At 41.4% G+C, this 23,460-nt stretch overlaps 1 protein-coding gene across 2 annotated transcripts in view; it reads right to left on the bottom strand.

Annotated features, from left to right (window-relative positions):
• The window catches only part of glra4a (glycine receptor, alpha 4a), a 53,875-nt gene that overhangs the window by 11,385 nt on the left and 19,030 nt on the right, over positions 1–23,460 (bottom strand). For both annotated transcript variants that reach the window (XM_058076008.1, XM_058076009.1), the window contains exons 2-5: positions 10,743–10,870; positions 10,265–10,332; positions 9,527–9,750; positions 6,158–6,240 (exon numbers count right to left, since the gene is read on the bottom strand). In XM_058076008.1, the coding sequence (XP_057931991.1) occupies positions 6,158–6,240; positions 9,527–9,750; positions 10,265–10,332; positions 10,743–10,870 (503 nt within the window). The remainder of the gene's footprint in view (positions 1–6,157; positions 6,241–9,526; positions 9,751–10,264; positions 10,333–10,742; positions 10,871–23,460) is intronic.

Raw genomic sequence — 23,460 nt, 5'->3', positions numbered from 1 at the left:
AATTGGCCACTCCAAATTGTCCACAGGTATGAATGTGAGTGTGAATGGTTGTTTGTCTATATGTGCCCTGTGATTGGCTGGCCACCAGTCCAGGGTGTACCCCGCCTCTCACCTGGAGACAGCTGGGATAGGCTCCAGCACTCCCAGCACAGGAAAAGCGGTAGAAAATGAACGCATGAATGAAGTGAATTATCATGTTCCTCTTCCATACTTTATGTAGGTTATTTGAGCCGACGTTCAGTACTTTTACTAAGAAACTTCTGTAAAAACTATGACCAAAAAGAGCAACCACGGCGGAGGCCAAGAATGGCACATAGTAGCGCTCCACTAATCCCGTACTACCGGGGCACCCCCCACAGGACACAGCATGGGACATGGTCAAATACCTTTTTCCAAGTCCACAAAGCAAATATCGACCAGTAGGGCAACCCCCATGTCTGTACCCTCCAATAGTCTTGCAAGGATGTACAGCTGGTCCAGTGTTGGAGGTTCGACTAACAGTCGTACCCTTCTATTCCGCACCCTGGAATAGACTTTCCTGGGGAGGCTGACGTGTGCGATCCCCCTGTAGTTGGAACAAACCCTCCGGTCACCCTTCTTGAAAAGGGGGACCACCACCGTCAGTCTGCCAATCCAGAGGTACCGTTCCCGACTTCCATGCAATGTTGAAGAGACTTGTCAGCCAAGACATTCCCTCAAAATCCAGAGCCTTGAGGAATTCTCCTCCGTGAATCACCATCTTATTGTGGTGGAGGGGTTTGAGTGCCAGAGGGATCCTAGGGCCTATGTTCTCTGGGGCTTTATATCCCTGGTAAGGTTTCTCAAGGCAAAGAGGTCCAGAAACAGACCAGTATAGATGTTTGCTTCCAGCTAGTTATAAGTGTTTTGGGAATTGGGTAAGTGCAACGAAATATAACAATATAACAGTCAGTACAAAAAAACAATGATTTAATGAACAGAAAATCACAGCTTTTACTTAAGATGCTGGGTGAAATAATACTTTGGTGGGGTTTGAGACTTCCTTGAGTCTCGTTAGTGAAGTTCATTAATCAGTTTAGTTCAGGGTAGTGAAGAAAAAAACAGTCCTACCAACTCTACTCAACTATGGAATGGATTGAGTAAGGAAATCAAACAATGCACAACGATGAGCCAATTCAAGAAACAATACAAGCAGTTGATGTTTGCTAAATACAAGGATGAAGAGTCTTGAACCAGTCATGATGTGCTATATATATCACTATATTTCCTATATTATATATATATATTATATATATTTACACTATATTACTAATATATATGTACTATATTGTTACTATGGTACCCATTATGTCATTGTATGGTCATATCACCTCGTACTTCGGTATGTGACAAAACAAAACAAAACAAAACAAAACAAAACAAAACAAAACAAAACAAAACAAAACAAAACAAAACAAAACAAAACAAAACAAAACAAAACAAAACAAAACAAAACAAAACAAAACAAAACAAAACAAAACAAAACAAAACAAAACAAAACAAAACAAAACAAAACAAAACAAAACAAAACAAAACAAAACAAAACAAAACAAAACAAAACAAAACAAAACAAAACAAAACAAAACAAAACAAAACAAAACAAAACATACTATCAATAAAACTATACTATACTATAAACTATACTATATTAGGAAAGCAGGAAGTGAACAAATGTAGCAGTACCAGATGGAGGGGTAGGATTTAATAAGGAGTGGGTGCGTGCTCTCCAGGCCCTGAGCTCATTCCCTAAAACCCGTCAGGAGGTACCAGCAGTAGCATAGCATAGCGCCAACAGTACAACACAAAGCTTTATGTTTAAATATGTATCACTTTTACAAAATGATACATCAGAGGTGCGGTAGGTGGTTTGCCGCCAACACCAGGGACTTGGCCTCAAAATGGTTGGTGACCACCGGTGTATCCCAAGACTTGACTACCAAAGCCTGGCCAACAGCGGGTGATTCAAATACCTGAGTAAAGGTTAGCAGGGCAATTTCAAAGTTTTCTTTTTTTTCAGCGTTATAATTTCCTTGAAAACTAGCATGGAGTTATTGGCCTAATTAGACACACAGAGGAGAGGGAGCAAAAGCCCTTGAGATGACCTCCACCGTAGCGCTTGTCACAGCAAAGGTCAGCCCAGCACAGCGTCACGCAACAATGTTGGCGTCGACGCTGCATAAAGGTTCTGAAGCAGTGCATCGGAAGCATATTATCTCAGCGGAATGGAATATGCACCTATGATTTAATATATGAATACACAATTTTCCTTAAGCTCTTTGAACATCTCACTCAGGATGAGTCCAATTATCTTGCTCACAGTTTTGTATGATCTCTAATTCGAAGGCTGTACTTGCCTGATTATGCAATGCATTATATTAAAAATGCATGCGGCATGCAACAACAATGCAGGATTCCCGACCACATTTGAATAATACCGATGTCTATTCGGACCCATAAGGCCTCTACATAAATTATTCAAGTTGTTATGGCCTTCTCGACTGAAAACAACTGCGCGAAAATCCACTTTATCTTGTCCACTGAAGGGGGGAGGAAGTCTCTGTCATTCACCTCCTGTAACAAGCGAGGGGAATGGCAATGCTTTCCTGAGATCATCAATGTTGTTTTTTTTTGTTTTTTTTCTCGTTCTGCAGGCTGCTCGTTCTGAGAGGCATCAGGACGTAATTGACGTAGTGTTCAAGGTGCAATAAAAACGTATTCTGTGAGTGACTGGAATACAGAAGATGAAGTAATGACTGTTTGTCATCGCCGCTCTGCTTTTTCATGTTAAATAGTTGTTTTACATAACAAAGCCAATGCAGTGAAGCTCGTTTAAATAACAGCAGGTAAACACTAATGGTGGAGTTAGCTGCATACAAATGATATTTTTAGGTATCCTTAATTTTGCACTTCTTTCAGTAGCCTCTTGCATGAAAGATAATTGGCCTTGGATCTTACAACCACACGTTGTTGTTGTTTTTTTTATTTTTAACACCCGCATCTTTCGCTCATTTTCATGTAATAGCAGTAAAACCTTGAATGTTCAGCTTTTGCCAATGTGATCGCACCCTTGGGGGGCACTAGCACTTGTCAACACAATGCAAAGTTCTCAATAATATGATAATAATAACAATATATGCTCTGCTGCTTTATTGATTTTTGTTTATTTTTGTTTCTTTTTGGTTAGAAATAAAACAAACTATACTCACATGAAACTTGACGTTTATGCCTTATCATTGCAATACATTCATGTATGTTCAAAATTGTTAAATTACACAATACTATCTATAACCAAAGACACACATTTCAAAGGAAAATTGTTTCAGAACTGTCACAAAAATAATTCCAAAAGCAGAACTAAACTGTCCTGTTAAGTTTCAAGTGAGCATCCGTGCAACTTGTAGCTATTTTGCAACACTAATTCAAAAAGCCCCCCACACTAAGGCGGCCACCACTAAATTGCGGTCTTTGGTCTGGATATGCACCCAGTGATGGCCCTGAACGGACTCGTTATGGGAAATATAGCAATATACTATTATCATAGTAGTAGTCTGTGGCTGTAATGACTTCAGTTACTACGGTTATGTGACAGCAAAGTGACATCAAAATGAGCCAATGGAACATCTAAAAGTGCACCGACCACTAGATGTGAGTGTGCTGAAAATAACACCACTTACGTATAAGCCCAGTAGAAAAACATTTACAGCACAGCAATGTGTGAATATGAATGTTCACTATGAATTGTATGGCTATTGGAGCATATAATAATATAATATAATATAATATAATATAATATAATATAATATAATATAATATAATATAATATAATATAATATAATATAATATAATATAATATAATATAATATAATATAATATAATATAATATAATATAATATAATATAATATAATATAATATAATATAATATAATATAATATAATATAATATAATATAATATAATATAATATAATATAATATAATATAATATAATATAATATAATATAATATAATATAATATTATAATAATAATTAATTTAATTTATAATATAACAAATATAACCCAATAAATGTCCAGGTAAAAGAGGATGTTTGGTCACTTTACATACTATAAAATTAATTTCACAAAACGATCACAATTTAAACCAAAAAAAATGAAGCTTTTTTGGAATGACATTGATTCTTGATTGAACAAATGTCATAACTTCATCAAAATAATATAAAGACTCCGTTATTGGCCCAGGTTGACGTCTCACAGACGAACACACAAGATTTGGGTGCGTTACACATAAAACTGGGATCTGTGGACCGTGCCGACGCAACGTCAGAGTTTGGGCCACGCATCCAGTGAAACGCCTGGCGATACAATAAATCATGAAATTGCAGTGTGAGTAATGTTAGAGGAAAACGAGTAAAACTTTTATATAGTAAACACTCCGAGTATTGTCTTCAGTAGTATGTTGTCACCCAAAAGTCAGCGAAAATACACAAAATATGTACCTGTACATAAAAAAAAAGCATGAGAAATCATTAGAGCCTCGTTTTTGTTCAGGTTCTGGATTCTTCTTTTCTGAACCGTTCACATTTAGAAGGTCCACTACCAAACTAGCATGTTGTAACAACATAATTTTAGGCATGGCTTTTAACAGGAACCAAAAAGGGGGAGCACATCACCCCAATTCTGGGCCTCCCTTCATTGGTTGCCTGTTAGGATTTAGGATTGATTTTAAGATTTTATTGTTGAATTTTATTGTTTATTGTTGTTTATTGTTGAATGGACTGGCCCCCAAATACATCTCGGACCTCAACCAAATTTACTCTCCAGCGCGGTCACTGAGGTCCGAGGGCCAGCTCCAACTTGTGGTGCCCAAGACGAGACTTAAGACCAGCGGGGACCGAGCCTTTTCTGTGGTTGGCCCCAAGCTATGGAACTCTCTCCCCTCCCAAGTAAAAAAGGCCCCCAACATCGAAAGCTTTAAGTCTCGTCTTAAAAGCCACTTTTATTCTCTGGCTTTTAACTCGGAGTTAGTCGTATGGACCGTATTTTAGTTCTTTATTTGTATTTTCATTGGTTTATTTTTTATACTTTTATTGCTTTGCTTCTTGTTTTTAATATTTTAATATCTATTTCACAATTTTATTTCTTATTTGATCTTTTAGGTTTGGATTAAATTCAATTTGTATCTTTATTTATTGTATTTTATTTTGACTTTTTATTTTACTAGTCTATGCAACTGTTTATAAAATGTGCTATATAAATAAAGTGGATTGGATTAGTGTAAAAAGACTAAGAATGACTACATTTCTTTGTTGGATTATGGGGAGTATTAATTAATACAGTTTCTCGAATGTTCTGAACTCCCGTCTCCATGCCTGTGTCACATTGAGATGAATAACGCCACCTGGAGGAGTTGTACTGTGGTGGTTATGTCGCTCACGTTCCCATCATTAAGGTCATGTTTACTTCTTTAGACAACAAACTGAACAGCGCCTCTGCTGGTTATCATAAATAAAATGAGTGTACTGTATATTGTTGCTGTAATTATGCAAAATATTACCAGTCCATGATGCACATTCTGCATCAATCATATTGTCTTCAGTACAAAGATGGGGGGGCGGGGGTGGGGGCTGCAACTAGCTGGAAGCAAAAACCAATACCTTTTGTTTGTGTGCAATCAGATAAGGACACAAGGGGGGTTGAGGGGGGGGGGCAGAGATAGCAGCATTCTGCTTGACTTATTTATTTGTGGGGAAATGCTGCTGGGTATGTCTTTGTCCTTGCAATGAAGCGACGCTCAGGGGTCAACGCCAGGAACCTAGGGGTCACGGTCAATAACAGTAACGTAAAATTTAAATTTTATTATTTATATGCCGGAAATTGGTTTCGCCGGGGGGAGTTGAAAGATGTTATCTGTTCCACGAGGACAAGGGGAGAGCATTATTTGCTCCCATTGGCTTTATCAGTGAATAGCATTTTCAAGTGGTTTTAATGGCCAAAGAGATGCGGCACAGAGGACGTCATTCACAAATGAATACAACATCAGTAAGACAAATTCCCATAGGCCCAATCTGCCCTAATTGGACCCTTAATAAAAGACACAAAAGAGAAAAGCGAGACAAAAGCGGGGAATCGGAAGGAAGACTCACAGCTCTCAAGCTGCATGGTACACGTCTGAATGTCCATTGGGAAATTCTTCAAGTCCATCGGGCAGGACAGGATGAGAGTCAGCCTGAGATAGAGAAGCAGATTGAAAGGCAGGAGAAAAGCCGCAGGGGGGACAGCAAACGGCACAAAAAGGAATCACAGAAAGAACAAACACAGAGAAGAACACTAAGAAAAAGACGTGGAATGATTGTTTGTTTTTAAACCCCAAATATGGATCCCCATATTGCAAATGTGCAGCTAAAGCGTCCTTGTTGTGGAACAGGCACGTCAATAGGCTGGGAATAGTCGGGGAGGGGGACAATTTGGGAGCGTGCCGGGGAGACAAGCGGTGTAATTACCTGCTGTGCTGCACTGACCAGAGGCGAGACGATCGCTGCCAGCGGTAAACACCCGTGGGCCGCCATTTACTCGCACGTCATGATGACAGAATGTCTCAACAGCCGTTTGGCTGACGACTTAACTCCAAATGATTTGATCTCCTCGTATAGTTTGTTGTCATCTGTTCAGAGCGGGCTGAACGTGTGATGACTCATTTCAAAACAAGAATGGCCGCCCAGAATTAATAACAAGTGTTTATCATATGATGAACACACTTCAAAACTATTGAATGACTATTGATCTTGAATGTGAGAAGGTGCAGCATCCACTTTCTTGATGTCTGAAGGAGTTTCAACTCCGAGGTCCGGGTAGACCTTCAACCATTCATTGAATCTGAGTGGGTCATGTTGCGTGCCTCCATTGTCGAGGCGGCCGAGAGCTGTGGCTGTCAGGTGGTGGGTGCCCGTCGTGGCGGTAATCCCAGAACCCGTAGGTGGACATCGGCGATGAGAGGTGCTGTCAAGGTGAAGCTTCGGAGGTAGCTGAAAGGTATCCGGCTTTAGCGATTGCCATGCCAGAAACTTGGACATAAGAGGAGTTTGGGAAAGCCATGGAGGATGACTTCCAGATGGGTTCCAAGAGATTCCTGAGATCCTATTATGTATTATGTTTTTTTCCACTTTTCAGACCTAATGTTGTTACAGTCAATCCAGCCTTCCTTATATGAGCTGCAGATTGCCTGCAATCAGTAAACGTGAACTTACATTTCTGGAAGTCCTCGGGAGCGCTTAGGAGTGTGACCAATCACAGCGGAGTGGGCGTACCCAGAGGGGGGCCGGTGGTGGAGTGATTTAAACAGACCATTTGGATCAGAAGCAGGAAGCCAATCGAAACATTGTAGAAATGGTGCAGAATCTGGAAGATCTAGAAAGCTTTCTGCGTGCGTTATTGTGTGTCACTGCTCTGTAGGAGTCCAAAAGGGAGCATAATACCAAGTACCAAGTGGTATCCGGCTTTAGCGATTGCCGTGCCAGAAACTTGGACATAACAGGACTTTGGGAAAGCCATGGAGGACGACTTCCAGACGAGATTCTGTACCACCATCCGCCATCTCAAAAGAGGGAAGAAGTCCACTGTCCACACGATGTATGGTGGCAATGCTGACCTTGACTCGAGATGTTGTGGACGGTTGGAAATAATACTTCAAAGACCTCCTCAAGCCCACCGACACATCTTTCAATGACGAAGCAGTGCCTGTGGACTCCATGGTGAGCTCTTCGATATCTGGGGTCGAGGTTCCAGAGGTGGTCAAAAGGCTTTAGGAGTGGAAGAGATATGCCCAGAGTTTCTTATGGACTCAAGTGTGCAGCATCGTGTGGACTTTGGGGGCGCTGCTTCTGGATCGGTGTCCCCATTTTTAAGAGTTTTAAGTGTTACACTCCTCAGCCTTCCTGGTAAGGCAGGGGTCTCAAACATGCGGCCCGCGGGCCAAATGTGGCCCGCAGGACACTAGTTTGAGGCCCCCGCCTTGATATGAAAGTTTAATGTTAGTTTGATATGGATGCTGTATGGTATCATGTACCCAGAAAAAATTATTACGTTTGATTAATGTTCATGTTAAAGGTTAAATAACTGTTAATAGTTATCCTCCCTATCCGTGTGGAAGTGGTAAGTTTTTGGCTATTTAAGTTTAAAGGAACTAACTTGAAGGCTACCATTTAGGTCGCTAGCTCTCTAGTTTGCGAGTTAGCATGTGTCTCAAGACCCTGCAGTTGCGCAATATGTTGTAAATAAAAAGAGTATAAATGTGACTATAGTCGTGTTTTGTCATGTCTACAGGGCTCTAATAATGCTTTGTTCATTTTAATCTGAAAAAAAAATCATTTGTCTACCCACCAACTATATGTGGTTTCTTAAGTTTTTATTATTTGCTGTTTTATTATTATTATATTTATTTATTACTGATTGATTGAATTTTTTATTCTTGATTTGTTTATTTATTTTTCATCTTATTTTGTGTAGAAAAATAAAAATTAAGATATTTGAGAACAGTGGAATGTTTTATCAGAGCTTTTATTGTAGAAAATCGGAACCAAAGCACTGAAAAAGTTTTAATAAATCTGTTTTTTTTTTTGGAAAACCTGATGCGGCCCAGCCTTGCCCAGACCCTAGCTCCAGTGGCCCCCAGGTAAATTGAGTCTGAGACCCCTGTGGTAAGGTCTATTCAGGGGTCCTGTAGAGAAGGATAGTTGAATCTGGATTCAGGAGCACTTGTGGTTTTCGTGCAGGTCGTGGAACTGCGGACCAACTCCACACTCTTGGCAGGGTACTTCAGGGTGCACGGGAGTTTGCCCAACCAGTCCACATGTGTTTTGTGGACTTGGAGAAGGTATTTGACTATGTTCAGGAGTATGAAGTGCCGGACCACCGAATTCAGGCGGTTCACTCGCTGTATTGTCCGCAATGCTGGCAATAAGTCTGACTCGTTTCCAGCGAGAGCTGGAATTCGCCAGGTTCGCCTTTTATCACCGATTCTGTTCAGTAATTTTATGCACATTTCTAGGCGCAGCCCGGGTGTTGAGGGGATCCGGTTTGGTGATTATAGGACTGGGTTTCTGCATTTGCAGATGATGTGGTCCTGCTGGCTTCATCTAGCCTTCAAACCTCAATGGACGTGCTTGCGGCGGAGTGTGAAGCGGCTCGGATGAGAATCAGCACCTCCAAATCAGAGTCTATGGTTTTCGCCCAGAAAAGGGCGAGCGTGAAAATGTAATAGTATTATATTTCTTGTATAGCGAGGCATGTGGCGGCCATTTTGACTGTAAGGTCTAAGGTTGTGTTTCAATTTGCTTACTTGCACTTAGCATTTTGAGTGCATTCCATGGAGAAGTATGTCAAAACATGATATAACCAGGATATGGTTATTGCACGCAACATGACAAAAGAGAAGAGGAACTGGATAAATATTGTGTTGTCGTTTCTGGTAATAATTGATTCAGGACTACAAAGTCTACATCGTATTGTCCCTTTACCTGATGCTGTACAGAACACTGCCATCTTGGAAAATCCGTAGCAGCTTGTTGTCTGTGGTGACCTCGTGGAAATTGGCTCCTTTCTCGTTGGCGAAAAACAAATCTGGTTTCCAGATGGAATCCAACATGGACGGATCCAGATCCAGGGAGTCGTCTGGGTATTCTCTGTACGCCAAACGGGGGTCATTCCATTTTTGACGGAGAAAGACGTTGAGCCTGTAGTCCTGTTGGCGAGTGGGCAGCGATTAGCATTAGCATAAAATATGCTGCCAGTGTGTGCGCCGACATCATTAGAGTTCTGGTTTGGACTTGACTGGCGGGTACAGAGGTCCGGGCCTCTTGTAAGACCCCCTTAATCAGTTGACTATGAATTATGCTGACCTAGCTGCAGGATCACTATGGAGGGCAGCTATTTTACCATATACAGTAGCCCCCTAACCCCCCCCATATTGCTCTTTTTTTTTTTACATTTTATATTATCAATGTTTCATTTAAATTGCAGAGTGGACACTTAATTAGCTCCACTCCAGTGATGCGCTGGTCTCGGAAGGTTGCATCGTTACGCTCCAGGAAGCACAGAAACGAGGGAACCTGCTTCAAAAGTCCTTTTCTTTCATTTCAGTCGTCATTTTGAAGACAGGGGAGCGGGATGCGAGCAAGACAACGGTAGTCATAATGAAGTGTAATTTCAAGAGATGGATGACGGTGCACATTATGGAATATACTGGGTCTTCTCACCATGGTGGTTTCCGTGATGGAGCCAAAGCTGTTGATGAAAATGTTGCAGGTGACATTCACAGGTGGCCCTAAAGGAAAGAGCAGACATTTGGAGACTATTTTGATCAAGATAACCGTAATCATGCAAAGTACAGCAGAATGCCAGGAAATCGGAATTTGAGGACAATTGCCTTATTTTATTGTCCTTATTTTTTCCTCATACCAAGACTGCTATGAGAGACTGGTGTTGGACCTTAGTGGCCCAATTTCTCCTGTCAACTGCTGAGAAAATGTCATTTTCTTGCCTGAGAAATCAGTCTAAATGAGTCTACTTTTGTGCTGCCTGGTTCGTATTCACCCCTGGGTATGCTTGAGAATGGTCCACTCTTTGGCCCTCACGTCGCCAATTTGCTCCACTTTGTTTTCCCATGTCCGGGCAATGGGCCGGAATTTTAAGAGCCCTCCTGGCAGACGTGTCAGCCCTGGCTCATACGCTTACCTTTGAAGTTGGGTCTGATCCGCGCATCGTAGCCCGATGTTCTTCCCATGAGCTTGTCCAGGAAGTCTGAAGGCGACAGCTGTGGTGCCCTGCTGGGGGGCTTTATCTCCTCCTTACAGGAGCTCAGTCTGACAGGTTGATGGAAGAAAGACAAAGAACAGAACGACAGGGATGATAACTGAGATGCTGTAAATTAGCAGAAAAAGTCAACCCTTTTATTCCCGATGGTTTAGTCGATGGTTCGTGGTTATCAACGAGCTCCCATAAATTACAGTTTTTCCCAATTGTTTACACACAATAACTGGTACTTGAGACACAATGCTCAACATGTAACTCATGCACCAACCACCTGAACCAATCCTGTCTCAACACTGGACTGTAATTAAGGATAAAGATCATATTGTAACAGGACCAGGAAGTGACCAATAAATAAACAATTGCAAAACAGGCTATTGTTTGCTGCAACAGTGCCAAAACAACATCAGCAAACTCCTCTGTCATCCATGGCCATTTTAAATCACAATTTCATTTAATTCTTGTATTTAGTGTTTAGATTACTGTATTTCATTCATGTGTTCCGTGTACAGTGTGAGTGACCTATGTTTTAAAGGGGACATGCTGTACAGTAAACCTCGGATATATCGGATTCAATTGTTCCCACTGGTTTTGTCCGATATAAGCGAAATCCGTTATATGCGTGTACCGGAAAATGTCCGTTTTACGCATATATCGGATTTTATCCGTTATAAAAAGGCACTTCCTTGACTATGTTTCCAATGTACCTGGATGCGCAGGCAACGCTGCAAATGACGTCGTATAGCGGCCTGTCACGATTTGGCGAATCGGAGCGCCACGATGCGGCCATCCGATATATGCGAGGGAAATTTAATGGAAATGCATTGGAACGGGACTGGAGATTTTGTCCGAAATAGGCGATATCCGTTATAAAAAATCCGATATATGCAATGAATTTTTATTGGAAATGCATTACAGAAAAATCGGTTCTTTTTTATCTGTTTGTTGTGAGCGAATTTCCGATATATCCGAGGTTTACTGTATTATGCTTTTTCCACTTTTCAGACCTAATGTTGTTACACTTGGTTTGAGAGAGTTTGTTTTTTTACAAAATGTGACGTCAATCCAGCCTTCCTTATATGAGCTGCAGATTGCCTGCAATCAGTAAACGTGAAATTACATATCTGGAAGTCCTCGGGAGCGCTTGGGAGTGTGACCAATCACAGCGGAGTGGGTGTACCCAGAGGGGGGCCAGTGGTGGAGTGAATTAAACAGACCGTTTGGGTCAGAAGCAGGAAGTCAATCAAAACATTGTAGAAATGGTGCAGAATCTGGAAGATCTAGAAAGCTTTCTGCGTAGGTTATTGTGTGTCACTACTCTGTAGGAGTCCAAAAGAGAGCATAATATGTCCCCTTCAAAGTAAAGCCTGGACTTTTGCCAACTACAGAATCTGGAAGGTCTAGAAAGCTTTCTGCATGGGTTATTGTGTGTCACTGCTCTGTAGGAGTCCAAAAGGGAGCATAATATATCCCCTTCAAACTAAAGCCTGGAGCTCTGCCAACTACCTGTCAGTCTGCTCTCCACATGCGAGCTTCAGGTTTTATCATTTTGGTTTGTTTGTTTTTCCACAAATGGGCTAACCTTTTACACAAATAACATAACCATGATGTTGCTGTTAGAACATGAATGTAATGTTGGCTGGAATCTATTACGTTGGACAAGTAGAGTCACAGTGTACGTATACTCTGTGTAATAAAGTGGATAAAGGACACAGAAGCGTTTATTGAAGAAACACTCCGTAGTGGACAAACACGGGTCATTTGCATCAAAGCTAAACTAACGGAGTGTTTCCAGTAGGGCTTCCTAAAAGCACTTTTAAATTGTCTCAATTCCAGCAATGCGGGATCTCCTGAGGCTTGGTTGAAATTGTTGACAGATACTCCAATGGACAATTTGGTGGGGGAAGACAGGACATTCCCAATATCCTATTTCCGGCTGGAATGATGATTGATGCGAGGTACGAAAGGGGGGGGGGGGGGGGCAAATGGGACTTTTATCTCAGTTAATGACTTCAAAAAGTGAAAAAGACCCACATTGGCAAGAATTAGGGAGGGCTAAAACTACAGGTGGGCGGCACGGCGGTCGAGTGGTTAGTGCGCAGACCTCACAGCGAGGAGACCAGGGTTCAATTCCACCCTCGGCCATCTCTCAGCTCTTGCTTGAATTGGAATTTTTTATGCGGTATGACTCCAAAAGCTGACATCCTGTTATTTATCGGGAAAACTACACCAAACATGACTTTTACACAAAGGATGTCATAGTACACCATAAGCACTGTTTGGTATGGATCATTTTCAATACAGAAATAAAATACTAGACATGAAACTACTGAGCTTTTGTGTAAACAGCTCGTGATTTTTTACAATTAAACATAAAAAGCGGTCGAGTGGTTAGCGCGCAGACCTCACAGCTAGGAGACCAGGGTTCAATTCCACCCTCGGCCATCTCTGTGTGGAGTTTGCATGTTCTCCCCGTGCATGCGTGGGTTTTCTCCGGGTACTCCGGTTTCCTCCCACATTCCAAAAACATGTTAGGTTAATTGGCCACTCCAAATTGTCCATAGGTATGAATGTGAGTGTGAATGGTTGTTTGTCTATATGTGCCCTGTGATTGGCTGGCCACCAGTCCAGGGTGTACCCCGCCTCTCGCCCAAAGACAGCTGGGATAGGCTCCAGCACCCCTGCGACCCTCGTGAGGAAAAGCGGTAGAAAATGAATGAATGAATGAAAACTACAGGACAAGAACAATGAATCAATTAAGATTTGGTCTTGGTAATTTGGCACAAGTTGGTATTTAAGATTTGGTAAGGGAGTGATCAAACCATCTGGCATCGATTGGCGTAGCCTGTGTCAAGCTAAATTTGACACAGCAGGAGGATTTGCCACCGCTCAAATTTAACATGATCATAATTTTAACATTAGTTGAAATATTGTCAATGAATTAATTTCAATAATGAATGTTTTTCTGCTTGATCATGCAGAGATGCTCTTTGGGGCCCCTAATTAAGGGGCGAGGCTGTGTTTGTTTTGGTCTACATGACACTTGGTATGACTGATAGTCGCATATGATTTTCAATCAAGCCTCACATGACCTTTTACTATTTCTACTCTCATGCGGCGGTCCTGATGCTGCAAGGTATCACCTGCCTTTAGACCTCCTTAAATATTCAAAATGATCCCTTCGCCTTCTAATGGATGCCACGTCGGTTCTGGAAGTCGGACTACGCTCCATCCACAGAGAGGAATGAATGGCTGTCTTTCTGCCATGCCTGCTTGGGGTGCACACTAAAGCATGCTCCTGTGACATGCCTACGCCACAGGCTGAAATGAAAAGCCAAGCCCATGAATAATAAATGCACAGTGAAGTGTACCTAGTGTGCGTCAGCTACAGAGTAAACATTTCACCTACTGTAGCTGGGTAATGCTTCACTGTAAGGGTTGAAAAATGTGTCATCTTTCAGGCATGCCTCCTAAAATGCAACTATTCTTAATCCAAAGGAAACAACACACAGTGGAGCCATGTTTCTTTCACTCATAAGTATCCAGTCGTAAAATTTGACTTTGTTAATGGAGAAAATGATCAGGTTCTTGTTTGGTTTTATGGCCCTTTTTATGACACATCACTGATTGCACCCAAGGTGACATTGTGTTGGCATGTTTAATACAATAAAACACTTTTGTATCATGCAATGCATACGAGAAGACTATAGTAATGCGCCGCCATGCCATTTTGCGGGAACAACCCTCGCCGCTCAAGTTTTGCTGGCCCCGGCAGGTCGAGATGGCCGCTTATTGACGAGAGCGCCACTTTGGCTCAGAGGTTTTAAGTGCTGTAGTGTCTTTTGCGCTGTGTGCAATTAAGACAATGAAGTGGGGACGCTTGATGGAGACCCTCCTTCATCATTGTCATTATGTCTGACCAAGCAGTTCAGGCCAATTAAACTTCACTTACAGTGAGAGGAACATCTGTCCCCTGTAAAAACACAACTAGTCTTAATGGATGGTGGAAATTTGTTAAATGATGCAGAATCAGGGCCAATGAATTTACTACAGTAAATAGCAGCACAAAAAACCTCAAACGTTGAGTAAACATTTACTAAATAGAAATTCAAGTCACTTACATACTGTATAAACAATTAGTACATAACACATTTTCCTTCATAAACAAGACAAACGGAACACGTTTCCAGTAAACGCCCAAACATCACAAACACATCAAAATACTACCCCTAAAAAGTCAACAAAATCTAACCAAAATTTGGAGTAAAAATTACACCCGTCGACAAAAAAGTCACATTTTAAATGGCGAGTCTCCAGTTCAGCAAGCCATGTGTTGAAGATTACAGTGGAACCTTGGTTAGCGTCATTAATCCGCTCCAGAATTTCCAATTTTAACTGAAACACTGCACTCTAACCAGTTTAACCAGTTTAACCAGTCTCACCAGGAAACATGTGTTAGAGTACTGTTAGAGTGTACTGGAGTATTAATTGAAGTGAATATTAATTTTAGGTGTTTTTTTTTAGCATTTATATGATTTATAGTTTCATAAAGCAAAACCTGATTTCATAGTTATACAATAATAGTTTTACATGCATAAAACAATGCCATCCATCCATCAATTTTCTATGCTGCTTATCCTCTCTAGGGTCACAGGTATGCTGGAGCCTATCCTAATTGGACTGGTGGCCAGCCAATCACAGGGCACATATAGACAAACAGCCATTCACACTCACATTCATACCTATGGACAATTTGGAGTGGCCAATTAACCTAGCATGTTTTTGGAATGTGGGAGGAAACCGGAGTACCCGGAGAAAACCCACGCATGCACGGGGAGAACATGCAAACTCCACACAGAGATGGCCGAGGGTGGAATTGAACCCTGGTCTCCTAGCTGTAAGGTCTGCGCGCTAACCACTAGACCGCTTTTGTTTACACAAAAGCTCAGTAGTTTCATGTCTAGTATTTTATTTCTGTATTGAAAATGATCCATACCAAACAGTGCTTATGGTGTACTATGACATCCATAGTGTAAAAGTCATGTTTGGTGTAGTTTTCACAATAAATAACAGGATGTCAGCTTTTGGAGTCATACCGCCAATTAACCTAGCATGTTCTTGGAATGTGGGAGGAAACCCACACACGCACAGGGAGAACATGCAAACTCCACACAGAGATGCTAAGAGGAGAATCGAACCCAAGTCTTCCCAGTATGCTCACTGTCTAGCCTAGCTAGCCTAGCAACTCGGCCACCGTGCGGCCCCGCATAAAACAATTTGAAACGCATACATAATGACTGAATTTTTATCTCCACATACTCAGTAAGTGGCGCAATATCTGCTCCAAAATAACGGTCTTAGCCTTTAGGAGGTGGCACACAGAGCCGTGTTTCCCGAAGTGAAGCTCTGGAAGAGACACTCATCAAAAAACAGGTCTGAAGCAAAGTCTCTTAACCTTTTACTGGACACTACTGGAGTACATTGTTTGTAAGCGTAAGTGCTTTTTGGCCACAGTCTTTTTATGCACAGCACAAAGATTCAAGGATTAGACCCTCCAGATCATGTACTTCCACAAATCCCTTGTGCTGTGACCTCCAATTTGCTGGCAGAGTCTTTTCCCCACACATTAGTCAGATGACTGCTTGTCCTTGACAGGTGGGGCAAAGTATTAAAGTGTAATTATATCAAAATCTCTACACTTAGCTGAGGGAGAAAACAAACTGTAGACAAACTGACCTTTTAGCTCAGGATTGTGAGCTTTCAAAGGGTGTAATATGTGAGCGCAACGCTGCATGTATTCATAATCGGAACATTCAGTACGGCACAGAGGAAAGAAGTGCAACTTCTCCGTGATGTAGTCACGCATCTACTGCGTAAACAAATACACTGTCGCCTGGTGTTTGGTCTGAAATACGCAAGTGGTTAAGATGAAAGCAGTGTTAGAGCTATTAACTTACATATTTGAGTATTATGTGCTTGCGGTTTGCAGCTTTTTATGTTTTCATAAAAAGCTTCATTCTGATTGATTCTGATTCTCATTCATTCATTCAATTTCTACCGCTTATCCTCACGAGGGTCACTGGGGTGCTGGAGCCTATCCCAGCTGTCTTTGGGCGAGAGGCGGGGTACACCCTGGACTGGTGGCCAGCCAATCACAGGGACAATTTAGAGTCACTAGCTGTGAGGTCTGCATGCTAACCACACGACCGCCGTGCAGCCCACTAATAAAATTATTTTTCATATTTAAAAAATGTACTAAAATATGTAAACTAATAGAAATCAAAATACATCTAAATTAATATTTTAAGTAATTTGTAAAATTATTATATATATAATGTCAGTGTTTTTTGTACATTTATTTTTTGGCAATATTCATTAATTCATTCATTTTCTACCGCTTTTCTATTGCGGGGGTGCTGGAGCCTATCCCAGCTGTCTTCCAGCGAGAGGCGGGGTACACCCTGGACTGGTGGCCAGCTAACCCTACTATCACAGGACACATATAGACAAACAACCATTCACACTCACATTCATACCTATGGACAATTTGGAGTGGCCAATTAACCTAGCATGTTTTTGGAATGTGGGATGAAACCGTAGTACCCGGAGAAAACCCACGCATGCACGGGAAGAACATGCAAACTCCACACAGAGATGGCCGAGGGTGGAATTGAACCCTGGTCTCCTAGCTGTGAGGTCTGCGCGCTAACCACTAGACCGCTTTTTGTAAAAAATCACGAGCTGTTTACACAAAAGCTCAGTAGTTTCATGACTAGTATTTTGTTTCTGTACTGAAAATGATCCATACCAAACAGTGCTTATGGTGTACTATGACACTCATAGTGTAAAAGTCACGTTTGGTGTAGTTTTCCCAATAAATAACAGGATGTCAGCTTTTGGAGTCATACCGCATAAAACAATTCCAATTCAAGCAAGAGCTGGAATTAAATCACAGGAGAGTAATTGAATCTACCTCACAGGGAGAAAGGAGGGAAAGGAAACAGTGTACTGTAAGTCAAACAGGATTATACTTTAAAAAGGCTGCCTATCTTGCCTTTCCCCTCCCTTGAATTGGCCGGAGGATTTATGCAGCCATAGGGCTTTGTTTTCCAGAAAAACTGCAAGACATGCAATGCGTGTCCGGCCCCTTGAGAGGCTCTCGGGAGTAAGACATCATCCTGGGAGAAAGGGAGGGAAAAAAAAGCACACAAAGCAAATTGAGCCGTTTCATGACTTGTCACTAGGATTCACAGATGTTTCAACTGTGGCTTTGATTCAGCAGATATGTCACCATTGGGGTTTTAAAGTGGACATCAATTTGGATTGATGCACTTGGGATTTTAAACTGCTGGGACACGCTGTGTGGCGTAGAAGCCCGAGGACAAACATCAGGAATCCTTAAAGCACATGTGTCAAACTCAGGCCCGCGGGCCAAATGTGGTCCACACTGCAACTTCATCCGACCCGCAAAACTATTTGGTAAATAATATCAAGTTGGCCCACCTCACGGGCCTTCTCAAACAAAATGCTTGGAGCAGGGGTCTCAAACTCAATTTACCTGGGGGCCACTGGAGCTAGGGTTTGGGCAAGGCTGGGCCGCATCAGGTTTTACAAAAAAAACAAACGCATTTATTAAAAACAGAAAAATATACTAACTTTTTCAGTGCTGTGGTTCCAATTTTCTACAATAAAAGCTCTGATAAAACATTCCACTGTTCTTAAATATCTTAATTATTATTTTTCTGCACAAAATAAGGTGAAAAATAAATAAACAAATCAAGAATAAAGAAAATCAATCAATCAGTAATAAATAAATAAATATAATAATAATAATAAAACGACAAATAATAAAAACTTAAGAAACCACATATAGTTGGTGGGTAGACAAATTATTTTTTTCAGATTAAAATGAACAAAGCATTATTAGAGCCCTGTAGACATGACAAAACACGACTATAGTCACATTTATACTTTTTTTATTTACAACATATTGCGCAACTGCAGGGTCTTGAGGCACATGCTAACTCGCAAACTAGAGAGCTAGCGACCTAAACGGTAGCCTTCAAGTTATTTCCTTTAAACTTAAATAGCCAAAAACTTACCACTTCCACACGGATAGGGAGGATAACTATTAACAGTTATTTAACCTTTAACATGAACATTAATAAAACATAATATTTTTTTCTGGGTACATGATACCATACAGCATCCATATCAAACTTGCGCGGGGCCACACTAACATTAAACTTTCATATCAAGCCGGGGGCCTCAAACTAGTGCCCTGCGGGCCACATTTGGCCCGTAGGCCGCGTGTTTGAGACCCCTGGCTTAGAGTGATGTGAGTAAGTAAGCAAATCCTCCAATATAAAACTAGTCCTATGCCATTTTGACTTTGAATAAATATTGCATATGCCCTAATGCCGCCTTATGAGGATAAGCGGCATAGAAAATAGACATAGACTTTCTTTATTGTCATTGCACAATAACACAGCAGTGAAATTGCCAACGAAATGTCGTTGCCTGGCTCCCGTGTAATAATAAATAATAAATAATAAATAATAAATAATAAATAATAAATAATAAATAATAAATAATAAATAATAAATAATAAATAATAAATAATAAATAATAAATAATAAATAATAAATAATAAATAATAAATAATAAATAATAAATAATAAATAATAAATAATAAATAATAAATGTGGATAATAAATAGATGACATCAAATATGAACAACAATGTACAGCGTAAACAGTAATTTGTACAAATAATTTAAATAATTTAGAATAAATAACAATAATTTAAAGTTTTGGTTGTGCGTGTGGGCAGGTAGAGGGGCTTATTTGGCATTGAGCAGTCTGATGTCCAGGGGGAAGTAGCCTGTAGTTCTACAGCGGATGCTGCAGAGCAGAGCCTTCTCCCCGACGCCAGGCGAGAAAATGGAAGTACAAACATGAACCTTATTTTAAAAAAGCGTAAACGGAAAAAAGCAAGATGACGAGTCAAAGTGAGCCCCTGGGTGAGGGGTGCATTGGAAAAAAAGTTAAATCGATTTTCTGTGAAAATATGAACTGTAAATTTAGCAACTATTCCACAAAATAAGACCTTAAAGAAGCACCAACAAAGGTCAACCATGTTCTATTCACATAAACATAATTAGGTGTTTTTGTTCTTATTCTGGCATGTGTAAAAGTAGACAATGTTCATTTGGAACTTGAGCAGCCTCCTCATTTCCAATGCGGAAATCATCCGCCATCCAAGGCTGCTGCCACCGTGGAAGCATCATGTAGCTAGTTACAGTATGTGACAGAGAAAGCCGTCTCTGCAGCTTTGAGTGGTTGTGAGTCTTTTTCTTTTACCCTTTGCAATACCAACTTTGCTAGCACTGTGGTAACAGTAGCTGTTGATGGACACTATTGTACAATTGCTGCTACCGTACTGCTGACCTGCATATAAACCAAGCTACAGTGACTGTTGTTGTAGCAGCTAACATGAAGAACTATTTTTATCTTGTAGAGCCTCACGCCACTACCGAAATGTCACGGCCGACTCCTAAACGATGTGATAGGATACCAATCTGGATGTCTCAATGGACAGCAATGTCCTCCTCTCCGTCCACATGCCACTCAAAGGTGTCTGTGAAATTAATTCTCAGGAAAGAAGTTCCGGTAATGTTTAAAATGATCAAAAGTCATGATCAAAGTCACGGCATGCACTGCTTATGATACAATAAAACATTGTTGGAGGTTTTTTTAGAGGGCTTATAGTGGAAATAGGTGTGTCCCATGACGTGTCCCATGGGTGTAATCAAGGTAGTCAACCCAACAAAATACATTTTGGTTGGGAATATTTGACATTCTGCCCATCAAGTCCTAACTTTCTTTGTTCCTTTGTTCAGCCTTTGGACCCATGACAAACAATGCGTGACAAAAACAATATGTGAACGCTAAACACCAACATGCACACGAAGTACCCTCTTTTCTTTGACATTTTTGGTCTTGACCACAGCACCAAACCGCAGGTTTTACCACAGCCGTAAAAGCACAATTACTGGACCAGGCAGAGACCTTTTAAAAGAAATAAATTAAACAACATAATAAAGTAAACAAACACTTTTTTTATTTGTTGAGGTCTGCAATTGGGTTCAACTCAATGCTATGTTCCAAACCATTCCACTGGTCCTATGACACGTATCTCGAAAGCAACAATATCAGGTGAGAAGATGACGACAAGGTCTTTTGGTTCAGGACATTTCCAGTGAAACACTGATCACATTGTTGGATTTTCTAAAACAGTAACACACACCCACAAACATTTGAGTCAACAAGGAGGCTGACAGATGTAAACAAACTATCAGAGTCTAGTAGTGAAACCTTCTCTGTGTGACGCCTTTAATCCATCCGCTTATCCTCTCTTGGCATCCTCTCACATTCACATTGGGGTGCGTTCATGCTTGATGGGTTTGGTTCCGTTAATACCAAGTCTAATAATGCAGTTCATTTGGCCTATTATTTAAATGCTCTTGTCAAAGAGAGGATCTTTGACCTAGCGTTTTTGCAGTAGATTCTAAAAAACAGCAAGGTGCTCCTGTCATTGAGAGGAATTTTGACTAGCGTTTCTGCAGTAGGTTCTTACAAATTGCAAAGCACTCTTGTCTTAAATAGGATCTTGTTTAATGTTGCGTCCTTTAAGCTACGTTCACACCGACGCCAAATCGATGGCGAATTAAATCGGCGAGCAAAGCGGCGGCAAAGCATAACAAAGCTTAATGAAAGCGTAAAGACCGTAATACAGCGTAAGAAAGGTTTGAGCAATTCGGGACATTCGGCAAGAGCGCCAAAAATCTTTAAACTGTTTAAAAATTTGAGGCGATCTGTCACGAATTGCGTAAAGCGGGGAGAGCGTATTAAAGCTTATCAAAGCGTCACAAAGCTTATCGGGATGTAGTCGGGATCTCGAAATTTTCCATTGCGTAACAGAGCTTAACAGAGCCTATCAATGCACAAGAGAGCTTGATAATCGTATCAGAGCGTTATTTAAAGCGTGATAAGTGCACCAAAGCTTATCAATGAGTATTAAAGCGTATCAAAGCGTGATTTAAAGCGTAACAAATCCTGATCAATCGGCATCAAAGCGTGAGTAGCCGTAGCGATTCGGGAAATAATTTGTCGCCTAAAGCGGGAACGAATTTCGTATCAGAGCTTATCAGAGCTTAAACATATCTGAGGAGATCGTGAGATTTTTTGAAAAATGACGCCGAATTCGTCGCCGATTCAAAGCGCGACATTCGGCGTCGGTGTGAACGTAACTTTAACTCATTCGCTACCAAAGAAGTATTTACACATTTTTTTATTTTTCAAACTGACCGCTCACTCCTAAACACCTACTGTATGTGTTTCTTTAGTGCAGTTCATTTATTCATTCATTCATTTTCTACCGCTTATCGTCACGAGCTGGAGCCAATCCCAGCTGTCTACGAGCGAGAGGCGGGGTATACCCTGGACTGGTGGCCAGCCAATCACAGGGCACATATAGACAAAGAATCGCCAATTAACCTAGCATGCTTTTGGAATGTGGGAGGAAACCGGAGTACCCGGAGAAAACCCACGCATGCACGGAAAGAACATGCAAACTCCACACAGAGATGAGCCGAGGGTGGAATTGAACCCTGGTCTCCTAGCTGTGAGGTCTACGCGCTAACCACTCGACCGCCGTGCAGCCCTCTTTAATGCAGTTTTAAGCCCAAGGTTGCAGTGGTTAAAACCAACAAAACGGTACCAAGAGGGGCAGCTTTTGAAAAATGTCTGGGATTGATTGAGTAAAAACAGTCCGGGGCCCCTGGTCCAGAACATTGTGAAAATATGGCCCAAAAACATCCACGTTTTGGGGTTGTGAAGTAGCTAAAAAACCTTAAGCCGTAATAGTCGTTAAGACATAAGAGCCCACTGTGATGACCCTGAATGACCCTGGGGGTGAATTTGAGCATCCCCATACAGAACCCCGGTTACTCTACTCTTTGCTTAAAGGCACAGGTGGATGTCAACTGGAGTTGCACACACCATCTCAGCCGCCAGTCCTTTGACTTGTACTACCTGTGATGCAGCGTCACGAGTGCACAGTCCCTGGGGCAAAACACCATCTATAACCTTACTTCCTCCATCAGCAGCAATTAAATACCATGGAAGATTCGCAAGAGGGGGGGGGGGGGGGGGTCTAAAGCCAATGCCCTACACCTTTCCATAAGTAGCTTAAAGTTAGCGCAAGGCTAAGTGGCAGCTGGATATTGGTTTGTGGGAAGAAGAAGAATAGCATGCATGCTGTCAGAGTGTTTGATTCATGCTGAGACTGATGGGAGTGGACATCTCCATCCACATTCATGTTGCTGCATGGAGCAAATGGAGGGCATTAATCACCACAGTCAAAGTGTCTACTGCGCCTAATTACAGTATATGTACACGGTGCATTGAGTGGAATCTACTTCTGTACAAAGGAGCCATGGAGGAGATTCCCCAGCGGCTTTAAAATGCCAGAAGGATGGGTGGACGGGGCGGTTGGTGGTGGTACACTGAGCAATGACAGACATCGTGCTTTGAATAAGATCCTCGAAGCACCACAGTGTGCATCGAAGATTCCTATCAGA

The sequence above is a fragment of the Doryrhamphus excisus genome, chromosome 6 (assembly GCF_030265055.1).
Source record: "Doryrhamphus excisus isolate RoL2022-K1 chromosome 6, RoL_Dexc_1.0, whole genome shotgun sequence".
NCBI lineage: Eukaryota > Metazoa > Chordata > Actinopteri > Syngnathiformes > Syngnathidae > Doryrhamphus > Doryrhamphus excisus.
This window is presented reverse-complemented; position numbering and strand designations above follow the sequence as displayed.